The following is a 20,723-nucleotide window of genomic DNA, read 5'->3' as shown; positions in this document are numbered from 1 at the left end:
CCTTTTTCTGGATGGAAATGTATATGGTGTTTTGAGATAGGTGTAGTAGTTTCCTGGTCTCAGCTGAATTATGTAGTATGGTGCAGGAATGGGATTAAACCTTTGCATATGGGGTTAAAAATGGTGAAAAGACGCATCAAGTTCTAAAATTAGATGTGCCCTGCTTTGCATGCTTTTCCCACTTTAATTCTATAAAAATACTGTAATTGCAGCTGGAAAACTCTAAAGCCCCAATGCACAAAAGGTTTTCTTGCAAGTAATCAGTCTTACTGGTAAGGAAACTCCTGCTTATGCTCAAGTGTTGTCCTTGGTTGCTACCGATCATAATAGCAGCCACTGAGAACCCTATGCAAATGCATTGCTAGGAGCTCATTAATATTTAAATGAGCTCTCCTAGCAGTGCTCAAAAGGGAATACCCTCCCCCCTTTTAGGGTTGCTAATTTCTGACGGCTCTGGAGCTGCAAGTAGCTGGTGTGTGTTGTGCATGTACACAGCACACGCACAACAGCTGCACCCCTTTAAAAAAGAAAACAAATACCTGCCATTGTTCTCCTTCTCTCCTAGCCTATTTGCAGTTTCCCTTGCCAGCTTTGGAGCCGCGATCAGCTGGTCAAGGCATCCTCTGCTGGCTCTGAAGCAGGAGCTGGCAGGGGAAGCCCAAATCAGCTGATCACAGCCCCGCTGGCAGGGAAGCCATGAATCAGCTGATGTCTTCTCCCTCCTGCCAGCATGCCTGCATCTTCAAAATGGTAGGCCTTCCCCTTCTCAGTACATACTGGGATACACTGGGAAGGGTGTAAGACCCCGACTGGCTTAGGCTCCTAAGGCTCTACCCCAGGGAGGGGCTTTATGTGCCTGAGCCAATCAAGACCTTATGTCCCTCACAGTGCATCCCAGGATGCACTGGGTAGGATGCCATTTTGAAGAGGTGGGCTTGCTGGCAGGAGGGCGTGGACATCCCTCCTGCTGGCCTTCAAATAAGGTTGGGGGGTATCCAGGGGCCTTATAGCCATCTAGGTGGGAGGGAGGGTCAGTTCCTTGAGCTAGTGGGGGGGCTTGACCGAGACCACTAGGGATTTATTTGAGGGGGTGGGAATCGACCGGAGTATGTGTGTGTGTAAGGGGGAGGATCACCGTCAGCTGATTTGCAGTTTCCCCTGCTGGTAGAGCCACGATTAGCTGATCGGAGTTCTGGAACCAGCAGGGGAAGCCACAAATCAGCTGTGAGGGAAGAATGATGGAGGGTTTTTAATTTTTTTTAAAGGATGAGCTGCTGTGCTAGTATATTGCCACTCTGAGCAAGCACCAGGCACAGCTCCTCCCCCTTTTACCAGCAGTGCTCCACCTGAATAGCATGCATATCATTTGCATGCTATTTGAGCTGAGCATCATCTGTTGGGGAAAAATCGGAATGTTATGCATCGGGCCCCTAGAGGCTTAATATCTGCCACCAGGTTGCAGGTGTACTGCTGAAGTAGAGGGGGGAATAGGGATGGAAGTGCTGCCCATCCTGGCCTAAGAAGCTACTGTCACTAGTGAAGCTCCAGCCAATGTGCCACATATCAGGGATGCCCTTTGTTGCTGAGTCCTGTACTAAGGTGCTGAGAGGGGAAACAGGAAAGGAGTTTGGAAGAAGCCAGGTAAGCTAGGAGTGCAGGAGGAAAGCTAAAAGAAAACAAAAGAAGAGAAGCGAAAAATATATGAATGTATTTGAAAGAAAAAAAAAAATAGACCAAAAAAGCAAAACCACATACTAAAATAACAAGTAAAATTTTAAAAAGCTGAAAATAAAAATTAAATTAAATTTAAAAAATCTTAAGTGCCAAATATTTTGCAACCTCTGACAGTAACAGCTAAAAAAACAACAAACCAAAACAGTGCTAAGGAAGTCCCAAGAAAATGTCCATTAGCACAAAATAACTTTTTTTTTTATTATAATATTTGTTCATTGGTTGTCAGTAGCATATTTGTTCATGATTCACAGGTGGTAACAGGTACCTGGGACAAATTCCCCTAGTACTGTTTCAGAGCATGGTCTTGTAATGCTACAAGGTCCAGTCCCTTGCCTGAAAGCTAATAAAGGAAAGGATTTGGAGGCCTCATTTTCAGTGCATAGGGCTTTGTTGTTGTTTTTGCTTTCTTTTAACAATGTAAAGAAGGCTCAGAGTTTAAAGGTCATACTTCTAAAGATCTATAGCTGCTATAAAACTTAAAGCTTGAATTTATGAAGGCTCTTTTTCTAGATCTCTGTATGGGGACAAGGAGAACTTAATGAGGCCCTTAGTTTGGCTGTAAAATTGTTTTCAAAACCCTCTCTGTGGAACTCTTAAGTTGCTGTTAGGGTTTCCATATATGTCAGTGGTGTAAGAAGTCTGTGTACAGTAAACTCTTATCTGGCCCCCATGGGGATTGGTAGATGCCGGATAACTGTAGTTTCTGGTTGCTTGAGAGTTACTATAAAATCGTTTTGTCTCCCCTCCTCATCCCCCCCCCAACCCCACTTGTATGTCCAGCATCTGTTCCTCCCTTCTCACCTTCCTTTCTGGTCTGGTCACTTTCTTTTCCCCCTTTTTGCCCCCCCCCCCCTTTTGCTTATGGGTCCAGCATCTATCTGCCCTTCACCCTGCTGGACCCCCTCCCTGGGTCTCCCTCTCCATGCGGGTCTGGCCTCCTGGACACTCCCCCCCCCCACTTACCCAAAGCAATCCTGACAGTCAATCCCCCTCCCTTCCTCACTTATCGGAAGCAGCATCGGCAGCCGTTTAGCAGAGACAGCGCTGTAAACTGGCTGTTCACAGCCAGCCCTGACAGGGCTTTTCCTCTGTCATGTCAGAAGACATCAAAAAGTAAACTGACCTCACTTAAAACCTGTCTATGGAGATTGATCAAAAATTTGGAAGTTGCTCAGAGACGTGAAACTCTTCAGGGAATGTATATACCTCCCCAGTATGGGTACAGAGTTTACCTTCCAGTCATTGCAGCTTTTTCAATAATGATCACGCTCCAAGCCAGGAAAATTTAAAGAATATATCAGTCTTTTAAAACTACTTCAAAAATGATGGCATTCTTTGTATGTTTCATGAAAGCAAACATCACTTGAAATAGGTGACTTATAATGCTATTACTTAGCTTTATGAAGACATGGCAGAGGAAAGGTCCTGCTGGGACTGGCTGCAAACAGCCTGTTTACAGTGCTGCCGCTGCTGCTTTGATAAGATGAGAGGTGGACTAGGGTTGGTGAGTCAGGACTGCTGCTTTGGGTAAGTGAGGAAGGGAAGGGGGGTTGACAGGTCAGGGCTACTGCTGCTTCAGGACTGGAGGGAGGGAGGTTAGAGGGTCAGGACCGCTGCTGCTTTGGGAGCTATAGGGAGGGATTGGGGGTGTGTGGGGGTCTGATCAGGACTGCTGCTGCTTCAGAGGCTGGAGGAAGGACTTTTTTTTTTTTTGCTCGCAATTTTTTTGCCGGTTGGGTGAGAGTGCTGGTTGCTTGAATCCCGGATAATCAGGATTATATTGTATAATTTATGTTAGTAGTTTTATTGCTGTCCACAGGCATGAAAAAAATTGCACTCCAACTTGTTCTCAGTCCTGTTGGCAAAGATGGGATAAAACTCTACTTTCAGTAGGCATCCAATTTTTTCTTTCAGATTCAACTTTGCTAACAGGCAGGCCAAGTGGATGAAAGGGGGTTTTCTTATCTAATGGTGACTAGTTTGTAGCAGGCTCTTAATTTGCTTCAAATAATTAAAACTTGCTTTAACATACTGTTTGCTTTATCTCTCCTTCCCTCCCCCTTCAATCCCTCTAAACTTGGCTCTAAAAAGTGTTTAATTCATGCTGGCAACTCGCACCTTTTTATTAAATCTTGGAGGTGAATGTCCTATTGTTTCAGCAGAAGTGAGGTACTGTGCAAACTGTGACAGAAAACTAGCCCTGCAAAAGGATCTAACTTCATGAAGTACTTTTGTTTTGTACAGCTGGAAGCCGCCTTAGCTGCTGCCAGGAAGCAACTGGCAGAAGAAACTTTAATTAAAGTGGATCTTGAAAACCGGTACCAGTCACTGGCAGAAGAACTAGATTTCCGCAAAAATATTTATGAAGAGGTAAATTTTTTTTTTTTTTTTTTTTTTTTTATACCATTGTAAATGTGTAAGCATGACTCTCTCTCTAATGGGAAATTTGGTGGTGCTGTGTGCTGATATTTGAGCTTGTTATAGTTATAAAAGACATGTAAAAAAATCTTCCATTCTTCTGCCCAGTGTGCATAGTTTTGTGGTAAGTGTAAATATATAAGCATCATAAATAAACACAGGAGTGTGTTTACAATAATAAATTTATAATACTTTATAAATAATTTTATAAATTTATATTCTGCCTACACTCTAGGTAGATCACAATAAAACAACCATAAAAACAAACAAACCGAATCTTACACACACACATTTAACAGATGTTTGTATTCGCTTTTGTCCAAGTACAAGCAGGTACAATATTCTCACATGTGGGTGATGTCATCCACAGAAACTAGTTTGAATACTACCAAATGCACTGTCACTTTAAATCTTTAGGCAGAGCTGGTGTCTTCCTACCTGATGGCAGCTCATGGGATCATCAGTTCATCATTTTCTACGTAGCTGAGAAGCTGCTTTTTATTGTGTCTTCCCATATTTATTTTGCAGTATTTTCCTCATAATTTCTTGGTTTTATCAGGTTCCAGTATTCTACCTGACTTTGGTTCATTTTTCTCAATTTTTCACTTTTTGGCCTCTCAGCCCCTTTTCCTCCCAGGAGCGTTGACTGGTTTTGGCATCCTAGTTACTTGATCTCTTCGTGCCATTGGTTATTTTTTCCCTCAAGTACTGAGTGGCTTTAAGAAATATTCTCGATTTGTAAACAATCGGACCATTTCAGGCCCTGACCCACATAATTGGTGTACCCAGTGACTGGGTCCTGAACACTGGAACATTTGCTGTGACATATATCTCCACATGCAAAAGAGAGCACAAAAAGCCTGAAATTTCAGTTCAAAAAAGTATGTGTAGGTCTTTAAAGCTTTACAAAAAATATACAAATCTAGGTTTCTTATTTTTTTTTCCCCCCCTTTTTTATTTTTTTATTTTTTTTATATATATTGTAATCTTGCCCAATATACTCTATTTTGAATATATTATATACCATTTAAACTATTATAGCATACAATCTTCATCTTTCCAGTCTTTCAAAACAAATCATAGCTTTTAGCACAGAGTCACTTTTTGAATTATATGAACAAACCAAGGACTGTTCCATTCTCAAATATTGAGTCATGAAAATTCTCATTCCTTAGGTTTCAGTCAGAATTCCAAACCAGTATGTGGGATATATCAAGTTGTACTCTTCTGTTACACTGTACAGCCCAGAAAGTGTTAATCAATTAATATCCATCTTTTAGTATCCAATTTCCACACACTTTGAGCAATGTTTGAAGATAATTTCAGTGAGCTTTACATTAAACAGTTTCATTTCCCATTTTTCTTATTTCTAATGGAAAACTGTTCCACAACTGAACAGCCTGATAAGATAATGATCATACCAGTTGACTCTTCCTAATCACTCTAAAAACAGTTGGAAACTGAATTTAAAACTTCCCCTTCTCCTCACAATGCAAGTTTCTGCCAGAGAGAATATCTTTTACTGGCTTTGTGAGGAAAATTGGTTGGCTTTGCCCATCAAAATGGAAACAGGAAGAACCTCACTCTGAACTCTTTTGACTGTGAGGCGCCATCAAACAAATGCTTTAAGGTACTTTTGCATAGGGTTATAAAAAAATTTTTATTTAGGAACTGGGAGAATTCCCTGTTTGTCCAGGTAGCTCCTAAAAGGATAGACACAATATATAGAATTCAAAAGGGTTCTGTCAAAAGCCTGGCTACAATTTCAATATCATTCATTAGTTGTGGAATCTGCTCTCAAACGATCAGCTCAGTCTTATGCTTCTGCTCCTCCCAGGCAGAGAAGCCAGGACATTGAACTCTTGGGCAAACACATTTTCCAATCATGTATGCTCATCAACAATTATGAACTACCAATTATACATGTCCATTTATTTTAAATCCTTACAAAGTTTGAGAAATTCCTCTCTCCAGACAAAAACAATTTTAGCAATTATTTTCAAGCTTGTTCACTGTGAGAAAGTATATGGCAAGAGGAACTTTGATGCATTTGACGTTTCTTTATGAATATCTTCAGTGGTGCCTTTCTAATACTCCTTGTAAAGGTGATGACCTGTTTGAGGATAAAATTGAGGTGGCAGATAAGATTTTTAAAAAATACTATAACCACTTTATCTAAGTCACAAACCTCTGTCTTCATCTTGTAGAAGATATTCTGCCTCATCCAGATGTTCATATTACTATAACACCAAACAGCGTTACAATCAGCCATCTTCATCATCTTCTAGGCCACCTTCTCAGTGACCCCCTGCAAGACAACAAAGGACACAGAAATCACAACCTCAATTTTTATTCAAAGAGCAGTCCTGCTTTTGACTCCTTTCTAGAGATCATCACCAACATTTCCCTGCATCTTCCTCCCAGTCTTCTATCAGAGGCAGATTTCATCAGCATTATACTCTCATCACAACATATCGGTTGTCACTCAGAGCTACATCTTGTACTTGATCAGAAAACCTCCAACCACTGACCAAAGAAGTCTCTCTAGCCTGAACGCCCACAGCCCTTGTAGATCAACCTCTTCTGTGGCTGAGCAATAAGGGCTATGGGGGTTGCAGATCTTTGCACAGATATTTAATTGCTCCAATCGTCAGATATTCTTCACCAGTCAAGTCTTAGAAGTGGAAATCAATTTAGAGGCAGCTTGAGTCCATTTTCAGCCAATCAATCCCATTCAAGTGAAAATAGTGGACTCAATTATAGTTTTTCAATTCAAGGCAGTACATATTTTTTGCAGTTAATTTATGATTTTGAGACATCCGTCTCACTGTCGACGTGACCCCTGATGCAGGGTCATTGGAGCCGAAACATGGACAGTGTTGGGTCATTGGACTATTGAGATCAATAAAGACTTTTAAAAGCACTCTTTTATCCTATTGTTGGAACTCAATTTTCTGTTTTGTTGTGGCTATTTCTGTGGAGATCCAGTTCGGGTTTTCTTTTCCTTGTCTAGGATTCAAGTTCCTCACCATGCTGGATGTCGATACCAATGTGGTACCAAAAGGTTTGTTGACTTGAAGCTTCTGGGCTTTAAGTGATTTCTTCTTCATACAAAGACAGAGGGCATAGTCAATGTCCCAATGTTCAGAACATACCAATTTTGTGGGTCAGAGCCTGAGATGGTCTGATTACATAGAGAGCATTTTTTTAAAGCCACTTGGCACCGCCTTTGACATGGAGGTGAAAACAGCAGACGCTAAATCAAAGGGCTCAATGTCCCAGGGTACTCGAGTGGAAAGAGACCCCGCAATTACTGATGTTCCTGGGCAGGAAAAAAGGCTCAAGGTGGCCCGAAGGCTAAAAAAAAACCCTCAAAAGTTGAAAAATTAAACTAAAGTTGAGAGAAATACAGGAATACAATAAAAATATAGAATTATGACAAAAATTGTGAAAAATAAAGATGAGAAGGTACAAAAAAAACTGAAAGATAAGAATGAAAAGGTATAAAAATATCAAAATTTGATGTGCTAAAAGAGAAAACTGAAGGCACAGCTTCTCAGATCTGTGGAAAACTTAAGACCTGTAGGTCCTGCAAGCCGACATCGGGTGGAAAGGCATCAGAACGTGCATGGTATGGTCACTGCCTTTAAAAAAATTTAAAGTGACGCTGCACTTAGTAGTGTCCATACCAGGTTCTGTGGATGGCATCTCCCACATGTGAGAATATAATGCCTATTTGTCCTTTAGAGAATAGCATTGTGTCCCTATTCTTTCCATCCCCACCCAGTTCCAGTAACCCTTCTACCCCATGCTGATCAATCTCCCTTCTGTCACACTACTGTCACACTAATTCTTTGTGTCTATCATCCCACTTCCCCCTTCCCAAAAAAAAGCATATCACTTTCCTTTTCCCCAATCCTGGGTTTCTTGATTAAGCGTTGTACCTTACTTTTATCCCTTGCCTTCTCAAGCATTTGGCTGCCATTAGCACTAGCACTTGGTTCCAGTCCCGCTAAGTCAATTGTAAATAAAGTAAACAAATCCAGAACCTTCCCTCTTGCTTGCACTGCTGTTGGCTTTGCTGGTCCCAGGCCTGTCCCTCAAAAACAGGAAGTGACTTTGGTTTTGGGGTTGGAGTGGAATCGGCAGAGCCAATAGCAATGCAGGCAGAGGAGAAAGCGCTGCAGTTTCCTTTATTGCCGTTCAGCATAGTGGGACTGCAGCCCTAACACTCAGCTGGCCCTAGTGCAGCTGATGGCAGCTGAGTGGGTGTTGGGGCATTTTCTGCAAGTTCAGAGTTTTAAATCTGCTGTGGCTCTGGAGTATATGCATGGAACAGAGGTTACAAGCCCTTTTTTGGGGGTGGCACTTGCTCTCTGCCCCCTCCCCCCCCCCCTTTCACCTTGTAGCAATGCCTACGGCCAGATGGCTTTCTAGAGTTAGTTCTGTGGGACTAACAAAGGGATGCAGAAATGTACTGATCTCTAAATTCTTGGTTCTCCCTCTGGGAGCAGCTTTTGTCCCAAAGCTCCTGTGAACAGCATTTGTGCTGCTTTCTCTGATAAAGAAACCAACTTTGGCTTACCCATGGCTGCTCCTAGTAGGTGTGTGCTTCTCATTGCTCTGGATGGCCCCAATATTGAATCCATCCTGTAGCTCCTCTGAACTCATGAGAAGATGGGGATAAGTGTGTAACTTCCCAAGTATACTCTTCCTCATGAGCAGACCTCATTACATAGAATATTTTTTCTGGAATTGGAAAAACCTTGCTCACCCTTGACTATTTGAATTAGCAGAAGCATTGAACAACACTAATAGGTTCCCTGTGAGAAATCTATGTGAGAGATTAAATTTCTAGGGCAGATTTTTTTTTTTTTTTAAACTTTGTATGTTTCAAATGGTACAAGAAGTACAGTAATACAAAATGTGCTAATGCTAAAACGAGAAGCAAGTAAGTTGTATTGCAGCAGGCTTTTGTTGTTGCAATATTAAAAGGTCTATGACGCTTGGATAGATCCCTCTAGTCATGTTAAGTTCCCCCTTGCTGTGTATAATACTAAAATTAGTGGCATTTTCTGAGCATTTGTGTATGTGCGGTGTATGTTTCTGGTCACCCAGCACCTACCTATCCTTTTTGTTTGCTGAAAGAATTGCATCAAAAGTTCTGTTTTACTTCACACCAGTTAGTACTTACTTCACACCAGCCTCAACAGGGACCACAAGTACCATTAAAACTCACTGGATAATGCAGATCTACCACTTCAGAGGAGCTGTTAAGCATCCTTGGAACTTTCTCCTTACTTATGTGCTTCTTGGAAGGTAACCCTTTGTTGATCTTTTTCCACTCTTCTCCCCCCCCCCCCCAATTGCCCCAGGAAATCAAGGAGACCAGACGGCGGCATGAGACTCGCCTGGTGGAAGTGGATACAGGGCGTCAGGTTGAGTACGAGTTTAAGCTGGCCCAGGCTTTGACTGACATGAGGGAGCAACAGGATGCACAAGTAAAACTCTACAAGGAAGAGCTGGAACAGACTTACCATGCCAAGGTGAGAGCAAATCCTAGGGAAAAAAAGTAAAAAGAGCCAATTCAGTGTATTTATTCATATACCCGCCTATCAATGGAGGTTGTCTAAGTGGTTCTTGCATTCAGGTACTCTAGATATATAAGGGGTGAGAAATAGTGGTACAACATTAGAAAATTTTGTTTGATGACTACAAGATTTAGGCTTCCTGGTAGGTTGTCAATTTTTTTTTTTTTTAACTTTATTTAGTTTTTAATCCCAACAAAAAGTGTAATACAATTTACATACAAATAATAATAATAATCAAATAAGCACTTATAAACAATCGGAATCTATACAAAAGATAAAAATTCCTTCCCCCATCCATCATTACCATAAGAAATAATACCCCTCTCCCGCTCCCACCCCCCTTGATGTGTGGATGCAATACAAGAGAAAATAAAGATAAAGGACAACTATAACAAATCTATAAAAGGTTGTCACATTTTGATTGTATTCTCTCTTGAATGTTTTGATGATTGATGTTTTGTGCTTTTCGGTTGTCATCAATAAAAAAAATTGTTTGCATATAATCCAGAATACTGCTGCTTGTGTTGTCGAAGGATTGTAGAGTAGGCATCATGTTGTTCCTGTGTTTGGATACATTTTTAAAATTGAACTTATTGTGTAGAGCTAGAATTTGAAAATCTGTGAGCTTTGCCCAAGTATCAAAATATCGTAAGAAGGTATTCTATGTGTAATTCACAGCCACAAGGGAGTTTCTTTGTTTCCCTTACTAAGGGCTCTTTCAACACCTATCAGAAATATATTTACAGCATACATGTAAAGCCAACACTGGAATAACTCATTTATTAGCGTTTGGAGTACATTTACATATTGTGAGAACTGGGACCTCATCTCTCACCATTCCAACTCATCCTCCAGTGTGTGTTTAACACTATATTTTTTTGTGGAGGGATGCAGACAATACTTGATCATTAGGCCTTGGTCCATTTAAAAAATTAAGATGCCCAAATGTGTGAAACAATTTTTTTAAAATTAATCTTTACTAGCACCACCAGATAACAATAACACATCCAAACACACTACAATTTGCATATGACAATCAATCCCCATTTAAAACTGTAGATCATCTTCTTCTTTTTTTTTAAATTAAGAAATCTGTCATAACCATAAAATTAGGGGCCAAAGTATGATAGGTCCCTCTTGGATACCCTGGATCTTGGAGCAAGATTTTTATTTCTTCTTGCAAAAATTTTGGAAAGTTTACTGGGTAATATAAAACTAACTTTTTATTTTATAGAGAGAGTTAAGTAAACTCAAATGTATCCTTATCCCCTTCAGTGTGAGATAAAATATTCAGTCAATCGATCCTACTCTGAGAGAGGCAATTGGTAGCCAGTAAACTGTTTATTATAAAGAGTTTATATATGAAATAATATGGTTTTATAAGATAAAAATGTAAAGGATCATTTTTTAGGTAAATGTTCAGTTTGCCAGCCTCTGAATTCATGTTTCTGTAAGACAGACAATTTGGTGACTCATTAATATATTTAAAAGCTTTGGGATAAATCTTTGGGATAAATTTTAAATCTCCCAGCTGTCTGTTCTGATGCATGTGGTAATTAGAATATATTTATTTTTCGCTCCATAAGACGCACTTTTTTCCACCCAAAAGTGGGTGGAAATCTCATATATATATATATATATATATATATATATATATATATATATATATATATATATATATATATATATATATATATATATATATATATATATATATATATTTATAGCAAAGATAACAAAATTTGTACCCTGCATAGTGTTGTAAAACATACCCCCCCGCCACACCTTTTCAAAACAACCCCCATACCTCTCAGCACCACTGCCACACCTGTTTAAAACAAACACCCGCCCGCCGCCATTGCCGTCGTCGGTACCTTTTTTAAACAGCCTGGTGGTCCAGCGCGTATCTCTCCCTCACTAGACGGCTCTCGTACTCAGCAGTGCACAGGTCAGGAGCAAGCTTTACGCACTCCTGTTGTTTTTTGAATGGCTGGTGAGAACTGAACGGCTTGCGAGAACTGATGCCAGCCATTCAGAAAATGGCACGGGGCCAGGTGGGAACGTGGAAAGCTCATGCCTCACCTCCGCACTGCTAACCTGAGAGCTGTCTAGGGAGGGAGGAATTTAAAAAGGTACCGGGGGGAGGGGGGTATGATTTAAAAGGTACATTAAAAAAAAAAAAAGGTGTGGGGGTAGGATTTAAAAGAATCAGGTTTAAAAAAAAAAAAAAAAAAGATACGGAGGGGGGTATGATTTAAAAGGTATGGGATTTTTTGAAAAAGGGTACGGGGAGGTGGGGGGTATGATTTAGCAAACCAAGAAGATGGTTGGCATAAATATACTGCTTCTACTCAGGCCCATGCTGTATTCTTAAAAAATTTCTAGAAAAGTCTTTTTTGTTACTATGAGGCACCTCTTTGCATAGGCTGTGTACCCTTGTGTATTTAACGGTTTTCCACAGTTAAAAAAAAAGGTAGGATTTGTTTTTGAATTTTGTGTGCTGGGTGTGCATGAAATGATGCCAGTAATTAAAAAAAAAAAAAAACCAATATGTTTTTATCTTGCACATGTGGACAGGAAGCTTGAGCTTCCTATCGTAGCTGTTTGAAATGTACTTTACACTAACTGGCGTTTCCTCATTTGTGAGCAGCCAGAGCACTACTTTCACAGGAACCTAACAAAGCCTGTTTTATCTGTTCCAGCTGGAGAACGCTAGACTGGCTTCGGAGATGAACAGTTCCACAGTTAACAGCACTCGGGAGGAGCTGATGGAGAGCCGCGTGCGCATTGACAGCCTTTCCGCCCAGCTAGCCAGTTTGCAGAAGGAGGTAAGGCTGTTGGTAGTGGGGTTTTATCTGCAGGGCTTACATTTGTGATGTGTGTGTGTGGGGGGGGGGGGTTTAATTTAGTTTAGTTATGGGTAGAAAAGGGGAAGGGTGTAACGTGCTGTGGTTTACTCCTTTCCTTCCTAATTTCATGCCTTTTCAAATAATGCTAACAGAACTGCAGGTTAATATAGTGGCTTCCAGGAAGCCCTGTTGAAGTTAATGTGTTGCTGATGTTAGTAAACTATCAGAGTGAAGCTGAGACAATTTGCCACATCCAGAAAGGGAACTGCCAATTTTTATGAAGCTTTTTCATGCTCTGGGCTGCTTTATTTCTTAGAAGGTGGTTTCGAAAGCTGCGATTTGGATGTGACCATGTCGGGCAAAGCGGTGGAAGAGGCTGCTGTATTGCAGACTGCAGCATTTTGATGTAATCTGGGGGAAATATTTTACTTGTGGGAGAGGGATAGCGGAGTCCTCCTTCGTCTAGGTGATTCTTTACTACTGCTTATTTGTGGATTGATTGGCGGTTTTGTGGTGTATTTTTTTTTTTTGTTAAAGTTTTATGTTTAAATGCCCGGTAACATTTTTTATAACAGCTAAACATTTTAAGGTAGTTCAGAAGAGGAAGTAATATTGCTTTTCAGATGATGCATACGGCTCCTCTGTAGAGGAACTGATTACATAGGTGATAACGTTAGCACACTGGTAGTGGTTAAAAATAGTCTTGTCAACCTGCTGTTTTCTCAGGAAAAAATTTTTGAAAACACATTATGCTAATACAAGGGCATCTGCAATTGCAGTAGCCGGAGTGTAGTTAATGGAATCATTTCCCTGGTTTGCTAAGACAGCGTAGGAAGAAATGCAAGTTAAAAGAATGTTGAAAACTCAACTCTTTGCAAGAGCATTCATTTTGCCTGTTTAGCATGTTATAAGATTTGAGCCAGGATTTTGATGGAACTGTAGTGGCACACTCAGATTTTTGGAATGTAAAGTTTGACTGTATTTTAAAGTTTATTTTTATTACGCATGGTGCTTTGTGAACCGCCTAGGTTTATAGTCGCTGCATACATTTTTAAAAATAAATAAATAAACCTCATAAACGTGTTTGTTCCTTAAACAGTATATGGCAATGCACCATCCAAATCGCTGCTTATATTTTGTCATGCAGTGAGATTATTCATTCATGTTTCTCTTATTTCTTATTTAACTCTTCATGCTGGGTTACATTTTTTTTAAATGCTAATATTATCAAAGATCTTAAGAGCCCTTTTACAAAATCTTAGTGCATGCTAAATGCTAAGAAGCCCATTTTATATCTGGGCATTTTTATTATTTAGTGCATGCTAATTCCAATAGTGAGCACTAAGGGCTCCTTTTACGAAGGTGCGCTAGCGTTTTTAGCGCACGTACCGGAGCGTGCGCTAGCCAAAAATCTACCACCTTTTCAAAAAGAGGCGGTAGTGGCTAGTGCATGTGGCAATTTAGCTCTCGCTATTCCGCACGTTAAGGCCCTAGCGCACCTTCATAAAAGGAGCCCTAAGTTTTAGTTAAAATGCCCCTTGATTTTCTGCAGGCAGTCATAAGAGTTGGAGGAGGTGTTTTTCTCCCCCCCTTCCTACTGTGTAATAAGTAGTATAAAAGAATAGTATAATAAGTATAAAAGAAATTATGAATATGAAATTTTTAGGTTTTTGATATTTAGAGCTAAGAGATGTTTGACAGTACCTTGTACTGGTGACTTGGCAGATCTGCCTACTTTATTGCACTAATCTCAGTCCTTGGTAACCAGCTTATGCGTATTTATTATTTTTTAAAAATACATTATCTTGTAGTCTAGAGCTTGGCATGAACGGATGCAAGAGCTGGAGGACACTCTGGCTAGGGAAAGGGAGAATTGTCGGCAAATATTGGCAGACAGAGAGCGGGAGATGGCGCAAATCCGAGATCAGATGCAGCAACAGCTTAGTGATTATGAGGAACTCTTGGATGTAAAGTTGGCACTGGACATGGAGATCAGCGCATACCGCAAACTGTTGGAGGGTGAGGAGGAGAGGTAAGGCTTGTACACTGCCGTTTAGTTGATAATGTTTTGCCTAAACTGTAACAGTAATCCTTTCAATTTACTATGTGCGGCTTGTTTACTTAGTTTGGGAAGGGGAGGAGACTTTGTGTGGACTGCACAATGCAGTCAGTGTGTGGTAAGTAGCCTGCAGTGCCAAATGGGCACGTACAGCCATCTGAATAAGTGGTGGTCAGTGTGTCCACATTTGTAGCACCAAAAATACGGTGTGTTAAGAGTACTTGCCTGTGCAAAAACTGCAGAGGGAGTGCTGGAGTCGCCCCCAGCAGTTACTTCAGATCCTTGCACCTAAGCTGAATTGCCTCCGCTTGCTAACCTGTGTTAAGTGAAAAACCCTAATGCTTTGTAGTAAATATGCCCCATTCCCTATCTTGTGATATATATTTAGCTTGAGATTTAAGGCTCCTTTTATCAAGCCACGCTAGCGGTTTAACGCACGTAATACCGCGCGCTAAACCGCCAGCCGCCCTAGCCGCTACCGCCTCCTCTTGAGCAGGCGGTAGTTTTTAGCCAGCGCGGGGGTTAACGCGTGATGAAAAGTCACGCGCGTTAACCCTGCTAGTGTGGCTTGATAAAAAGAGCCCTTATAGTTTTTACAGTATTATTCTGAAAGCTCTTATTTAAAAGGTTTTATAAACTGTTTCCTTGGAAGAATAAATGTCTAAACTGGTTTGTGTTCAGATAAAAAAAGCAATAAATATAAATATCGGTAGACGTCACAAAAAAAAAATGATTGGAACTGATGCCCTACCTAAGAGCTAAGGGAGATCTGGCACACATCTGACAAATAAAACCTGGCAAACTATGCCAAACCATGTTGAAGTCAGGCAGACTCGCAACTTCAGAATTTTATGAATGTCTAGAGATGGTGCTCAGAGCTGTGGAATATACACAGAAAAAGCCTCCAGCTCTTAATACAAATGTCACAAGGTTATAAATTTAGAGATTTCCACTAGACGGCCTTGATCTAGAATGCAAGCCCTTGAATGTCTTTTGCCGTTTTAAATATCTCTGTAAAAATGAAGGGGGCGATTATGCAAAATTTTAAAGGCTAGCACTGATAAGGGAACGGATTAGCTAGCAGAGGTTGGTGCAGTTTTATAGCAAGCCTGAAGAATGAACTTAGAGTGTATCTCGATGTGTATATAAACCCGTTCTTATTTTAAATGGATTTTTCTTCTTTTTTTATTTTTTTTAAATTAGTATTGTACACCGCTTAAATAATATTTTGGAATATGCAATATATCAAAGCCAATAAAAACATAAAATCCGTACTAACGTGCCTATCACTAGGGGCTGCTACTACCTGAGTTCCAATACTTTGAATAACTTTGAATCTTCTCAACATCTTCCTTTACAAACCAATACAGAAGGCGTGTGTCACTGAGCAAATTGCTGAAGGATCTAAATGTGAAACCAACTGCTTCACCAATTTTGGCTTAAAGCACAGAACATGTACCTCACAAAATAGTTGGGATCTGTTTATATACTTTAAGGGCATGGTTCTCTAACACTGCAGTCTGATTTTAGGCAGTGGTAGGCACCCTACTGCCGTCTGGCAGCCAATTGGGCGAGGAAGGACGCCCACATTGTAAGCATCTGTCATCGGACTAGGGAGATACCAAGGGACACTTAAGTACTCCCAAGGTGGGGCTTGGGCATGGTTTTGCCCAGAAGTGGCCTTAGGCGTGTTTAAGCATCTCTATGCATCTCCTTAGGTGAGAGACAGATGCTTGAAATGTAGACCTGCAAAATGCTGGCCTACATTTCCCAAACATAAAAAGTAGATGCTGCAGCTGGCTGAGCTGATCATAGCAGGCAAATTTCTCCTTGATCATCTGTGCTGGCAGGATTCCCTGAAGCTGCAGTTTCTGGGAGTCCTGCCAGCTCAGCTGATTGGGGAGAAATTCCTCTGCTGCAGTCAGCTCAGCTGGCTTGGGCGGGCAGAGGCCGCCCCCCCAGGGATGTCCAATCTCTCCTGCCAGTAGACCTGCCGCTCCAAAATGGCGGGCCTTCCCGATGCATCCTGAGATGCACTGGAGAGGGGCCTGAGGCCCTGATTTGGCCCAGATACCTGAGGTGCCTAAGGCCTTAGGCACCTGGGCCAATCAGGACCTTAGGCTCCCTTCCTGGTGCATCCTGGGATGCACTGGGAGGGGCCTAAGACTCCGATTGGCCCAGATACCAAAGACCACTCCCATGGAGTGGAGGAGGGCCTACTGGTTAGAGCTGCAACTTCAGCACCTTGAGGTTGCAGGTTCAAACCCAGTGCTGCTCTTTATGACCCTGGCAAGTCACTTAACACTCCAATGCCCCAAGTACGTTACTCAGATTGTGAGCCCACCAGGACAGGTAGGGAGAAATACTTGAGTACCTGAATGTAAACCACTTAGGCTATAAGTGGTCTATAAATACAAAAAATAAATAAATGAGTTCCTTTCATTTTCTATTTTTAGTTTGTACACCGCTTTGATATTTTGGAAAGGCAGTTTATCAAGCGTGTTAAATAAAACATAAACCATCTCTAGTCCACCAGTAAACCTTAGTCATAGGTAGGCCCTTAAGGAAAATGTATATCACAGCCAAGTTCAGTTGATGTTGCTTTGAGCCGTCACCTGGGGCTGGAGAGCATAAGGGACTTCATATGCAGTAGGTAGAGTATAACTGGTTTATTCCCTTTTAGGCTGAAGCTCTCCCCTAGTCCTTCCCGGGTGACAGTGTCACGTGCCTCCTCAAGTCGTAGTGTGCGTACCACCAGAGGCAAGAGGAAGAGAGTCGATGTGGAAGAGTCTGAAGCTAGCAGCAGCATCAGTATCTCCCACTCAGCTTCGGCAACTGGGAACATTTCTATTGAGGAAATAGATGTAGATGGAAAATTCATCCGCTTGAAGAACAGCTCGGAACAGGTGCGGTAGGATGCATCTCGGGAACAGGAGAGGAGAATGGGGTAATAAAGTTGCAGATGGGAAGAATAAGACATGCAGCAGACTGAATAACTTTTTCAAAGCCATTTCTGCGAGTAAAGAAGTACTTTATCCACGTAAATGGGCTCTTATAAATTTACCCAACTTGTGTGCTGACGAAGGTGTACATATAGCTTTACCCATGGTTTGAGGGAGCATTCCTGGAGTAGGGTTGGGAATTGATGTGCATTTAGGTTCACATCTTTGAAAATTCAAATGTGTTCCTACTTTTTAATGCACAAATTTTGTGCCCTAAGTAGGTGCACATATTTTTTTCTAGGCTAATTTTCCAGAGGAAAATATTATCAGAATCCACATTGTGAGAGCAAGTGTGTTTTTTTTTTCCTCCCCCAACATGTAGCTAGTTAAATGAAAAACAGACAGCTGTGGCTTTGCCCTTGACACCGCAAAAGCAGACACCTACTAACAGCAGCACTTACCCAGACCTCTCATGTGCCTAATATCAATTTTTTAAGCCTTTCTCCGCATTCTCATTTCTTTTACAGGATCAACCCTTAGGGGGCTGGGAAATGACCAGGAAAATTGGTGATACTTCTGTGAATTATAAATTTACCTCACGATATGTGCTGAAGGCAGGCCAGACTGTCACGGTAAGTAGGATGCTTGTGTTGATAAGCAGTTGGTGGGTGTTAAGCTATGAGGGGATGCTGAAAAGTTCTCAGCACAACCAAGAAGAGAATGACATGGAAAGGAGAGTAGCTGTCCTAATGTGAATGTGCTTGGTTTTCAATTCTGTCATTTGGGGAAAAAAGAGGCTCAGAATCAGAAAGGCCACATTCAAATTCCATTCCAGCAACTTCTGATCCTGGGCATATCGTATAACCCTCCATTGCCTCAGGTATAAATTTAGATCGTAAGCCTTCCAGGGACAGGGAAATACCCACTCTGCCTGTATATAATTTGCCATGAGCTAAATCCCCAAATTCCCTTGTCTTTACCCTTTTATTTTTGAAGATTAGTGCATCAGTCTTCATGGAGTCTCCAACCAGGTATAAACCTGGGACTATTTGCTATTATTGCAAGGTATATTTGATTTATTATTGTTATTGTTTTGTGCATTTGACTTTATTTTAATAAACCTGGGAGTTTCAAGTCCACCTATTCCACTTTGCCGGCTTTGGCTTGCCGTTCTTTTGTTTTGTGATTCCTGCTTTGGTGAGGGCCCACAGAGATGCTAAGCTTGGTGTATTTTTTTATTTTTTTAAATAGGTATCTGTCCTGGTGCCAGAATCAAGATAGTGATGGTAGTTGTACTGAAAGCACTCATCTCTTTACTGGGTGTTTTTCTCTTTTTTGCCTAAGTAGAAATAAGAACATAAGCAATGTCTCCGCTGGGTCAGACCTGAGGTCCATCGTGCCCAGCAGTCCGCTCACGCGGTGGCTCAACAGGTCCAGGACCTGTTCAGCAATCCTCTATCTATACCCCTCTATCCCTTTTTGAAGAATCTGTCCCTCTCTATTCTCTCTATGCCCTTCATGATCTTTTAAGTCTCTATCATATCCCCTCTAAGTCTCCTCTTCTCCAGGGAAAAGAGTCCCAGTTTCTCTAATCTCTCAGCATATGAAAGGTTTTCCATACCTCTTATCAGACGCGTCGCTCTCCTCTGAACCCTCTCGAGTAACGCCATATCCTTCTTAAGGTACGGCGACCAATATTGGAAGAGTGGGCAACAGGGGGATTTTCCCTCAGCTGCAAATGAACCTGCACTAAGTTAACTGTTCTTAGCTGTTGTGAGAGTAGCAAGAGTGTGAGTACAGGGCCAGGTCTTGTTGCTGGGTGTGGGTTGGAAGAGTCAGTCTGGGTGAGGCAGAGAGATCAATCTTGACTTGCATACTCGGAGACACATTTGTATCCCTTAAGTAGTTGCTGGGGGTGTCTACATATGGAAGAGCTTGAACCGGACATTGAAGTCAGTGTTGAATACTCCACAGGAGAAAGGTGATGTATTTAACCTTAGAATTGTTCGAGTTTTGGTGGAGCAGCCTTTGTGTGTGTGTGTGTATGTGCACTAAAGCAAGTTGACTTGGAGCACAGCAATCCTTTGAGCCCCTTTGTGAGAAGCCTGGAAAAAGATCTGGTGAATTTGGGGCCTGAGGCTGGGGACTTCTCAGTATTACATTGACAAGAGATAGTGACATTAGATTGAATATTGATTACTCTACACATTGAACTGAAAAAAAACCCACATCAAAGGTTTTTTTGTTGTTGTATCTTCCACAGAACTTGGCTGATTTTTATGAAATTTAGTGTGTGTCGTATCCTGAATGAAGTTGATGTAAAATGTAAATATTTCCCACAGCACCACAACACTACTTTCTGAAAGTGAACTGAATAAAAATCAGATCAGAAGGTTATATGGTGTATCTTGCAGAGAAATGTAAAGTCTAAAAGTAATGTTTGAAGTGTGCTTCCTTTGCACAAAGGCACACCCTCAGCTTTGGCTGCCACTGATCTATGGACTTGTCAATGATGCTTTGATTCAGCTCAGCCCAAAGAGAGATGAGGCGCTGTTTAAGATTTTTGACGTCAGACGTTTCTGAATCAGCCCCCAGATTCGGTAGTCAACTGGGTTTAGGTCTGCTGAGTTTGCAGGCCAGAGGTCTGGACCAATGAAGTCTGGATTTTCCTGATGTGGCAGTTCTACGGTATCCTTTGCCCGATGTGCTGGGCATTGTCCTGTTGGAAGATAAAGTAGTCTCCCAACTGACAGATCGCTGGAAACAGCTTTTGTGTCAAGAGGACGTCCCAGTAGTATGTACCATTGATCTGTTCTTTATCAATCCTGGGGTTAAGATCTGTGAATCCAAGTTTCAAGATTGTGACAGAGACCATGACTGAGTGGCTGAAGGTTGGGCGAGTCCATAGCAGGTGTTTGTCATTAACCTCATACTTCAGTGTTAAAGGCACATACAGATAATCATTCTGTGTGTTAATTGGTGGAGCTACTGTGAATATCTGTAAACCAGACGAAGCTGACGCAGTGCTCCGGGTATTTGGTCAAAAATTGCTTGCACCGTTTCAGGTGTGTGTCATTGTTGTGTAAAGTTAACTCGTGGCCACGATGCTTTTTAAGACACTTTAATTTCA

The 20,723-nt window shown here is 41.3% G+C and overlaps 1 protein-coding gene across 2 annotated transcripts in view; it reads left to right on the top strand.

Annotated features, from left to right (window-relative positions):
* LMNB1 (lamin B1) overlaps positions 1-20,723 on the top strand; it is a 107,890-nt gene that overhangs the window by 65,800 nt on the left and 21,367 nt on the right. For both annotated transcript variants that reach the window (XM_033928984.1, XM_033928985.1), the window contains exons 3-8: positions 3,979-4,104; positions 9,528-9,698; positions 12,446-12,571; positions 14,404-14,624; positions 17,335-17,557; positions 18,121-18,225. In XM_033928984.1, the coding sequence (XP_033784875.1) occupies positions 3,979-4,104; positions 9,528-9,698; positions 12,446-12,571; positions 14,404-14,624; positions 17,335-17,557; positions 18,121-18,225 (972 nt within the window). The remainder of the gene's footprint in view (positions 1-3,978; positions 4,105-9,527; positions 9,699-12,445; positions 12,572-14,403; positions 14,625-17,334; positions 17,558-18,120; positions 18,226-20,723) is intronic.

The sequence above is a fragment of the Geotrypetes seraphini genome, chromosome 1 (assembly GCF_902459505.1).
Source record: "Geotrypetes seraphini chromosome 1, aGeoSer1.1, whole genome shotgun sequence".
Lineage (NCBI taxonomy): Eukaryota > Metazoa > Chordata > Amphibia > Gymnophiona > Dermophiidae > Geotrypetes > Geotrypetes seraphini.
The sequence above is the reverse complement of the archived record's forward strand: the minus strand, read 5'-3'. Positions and strand labels throughout refer to the sequence as shown.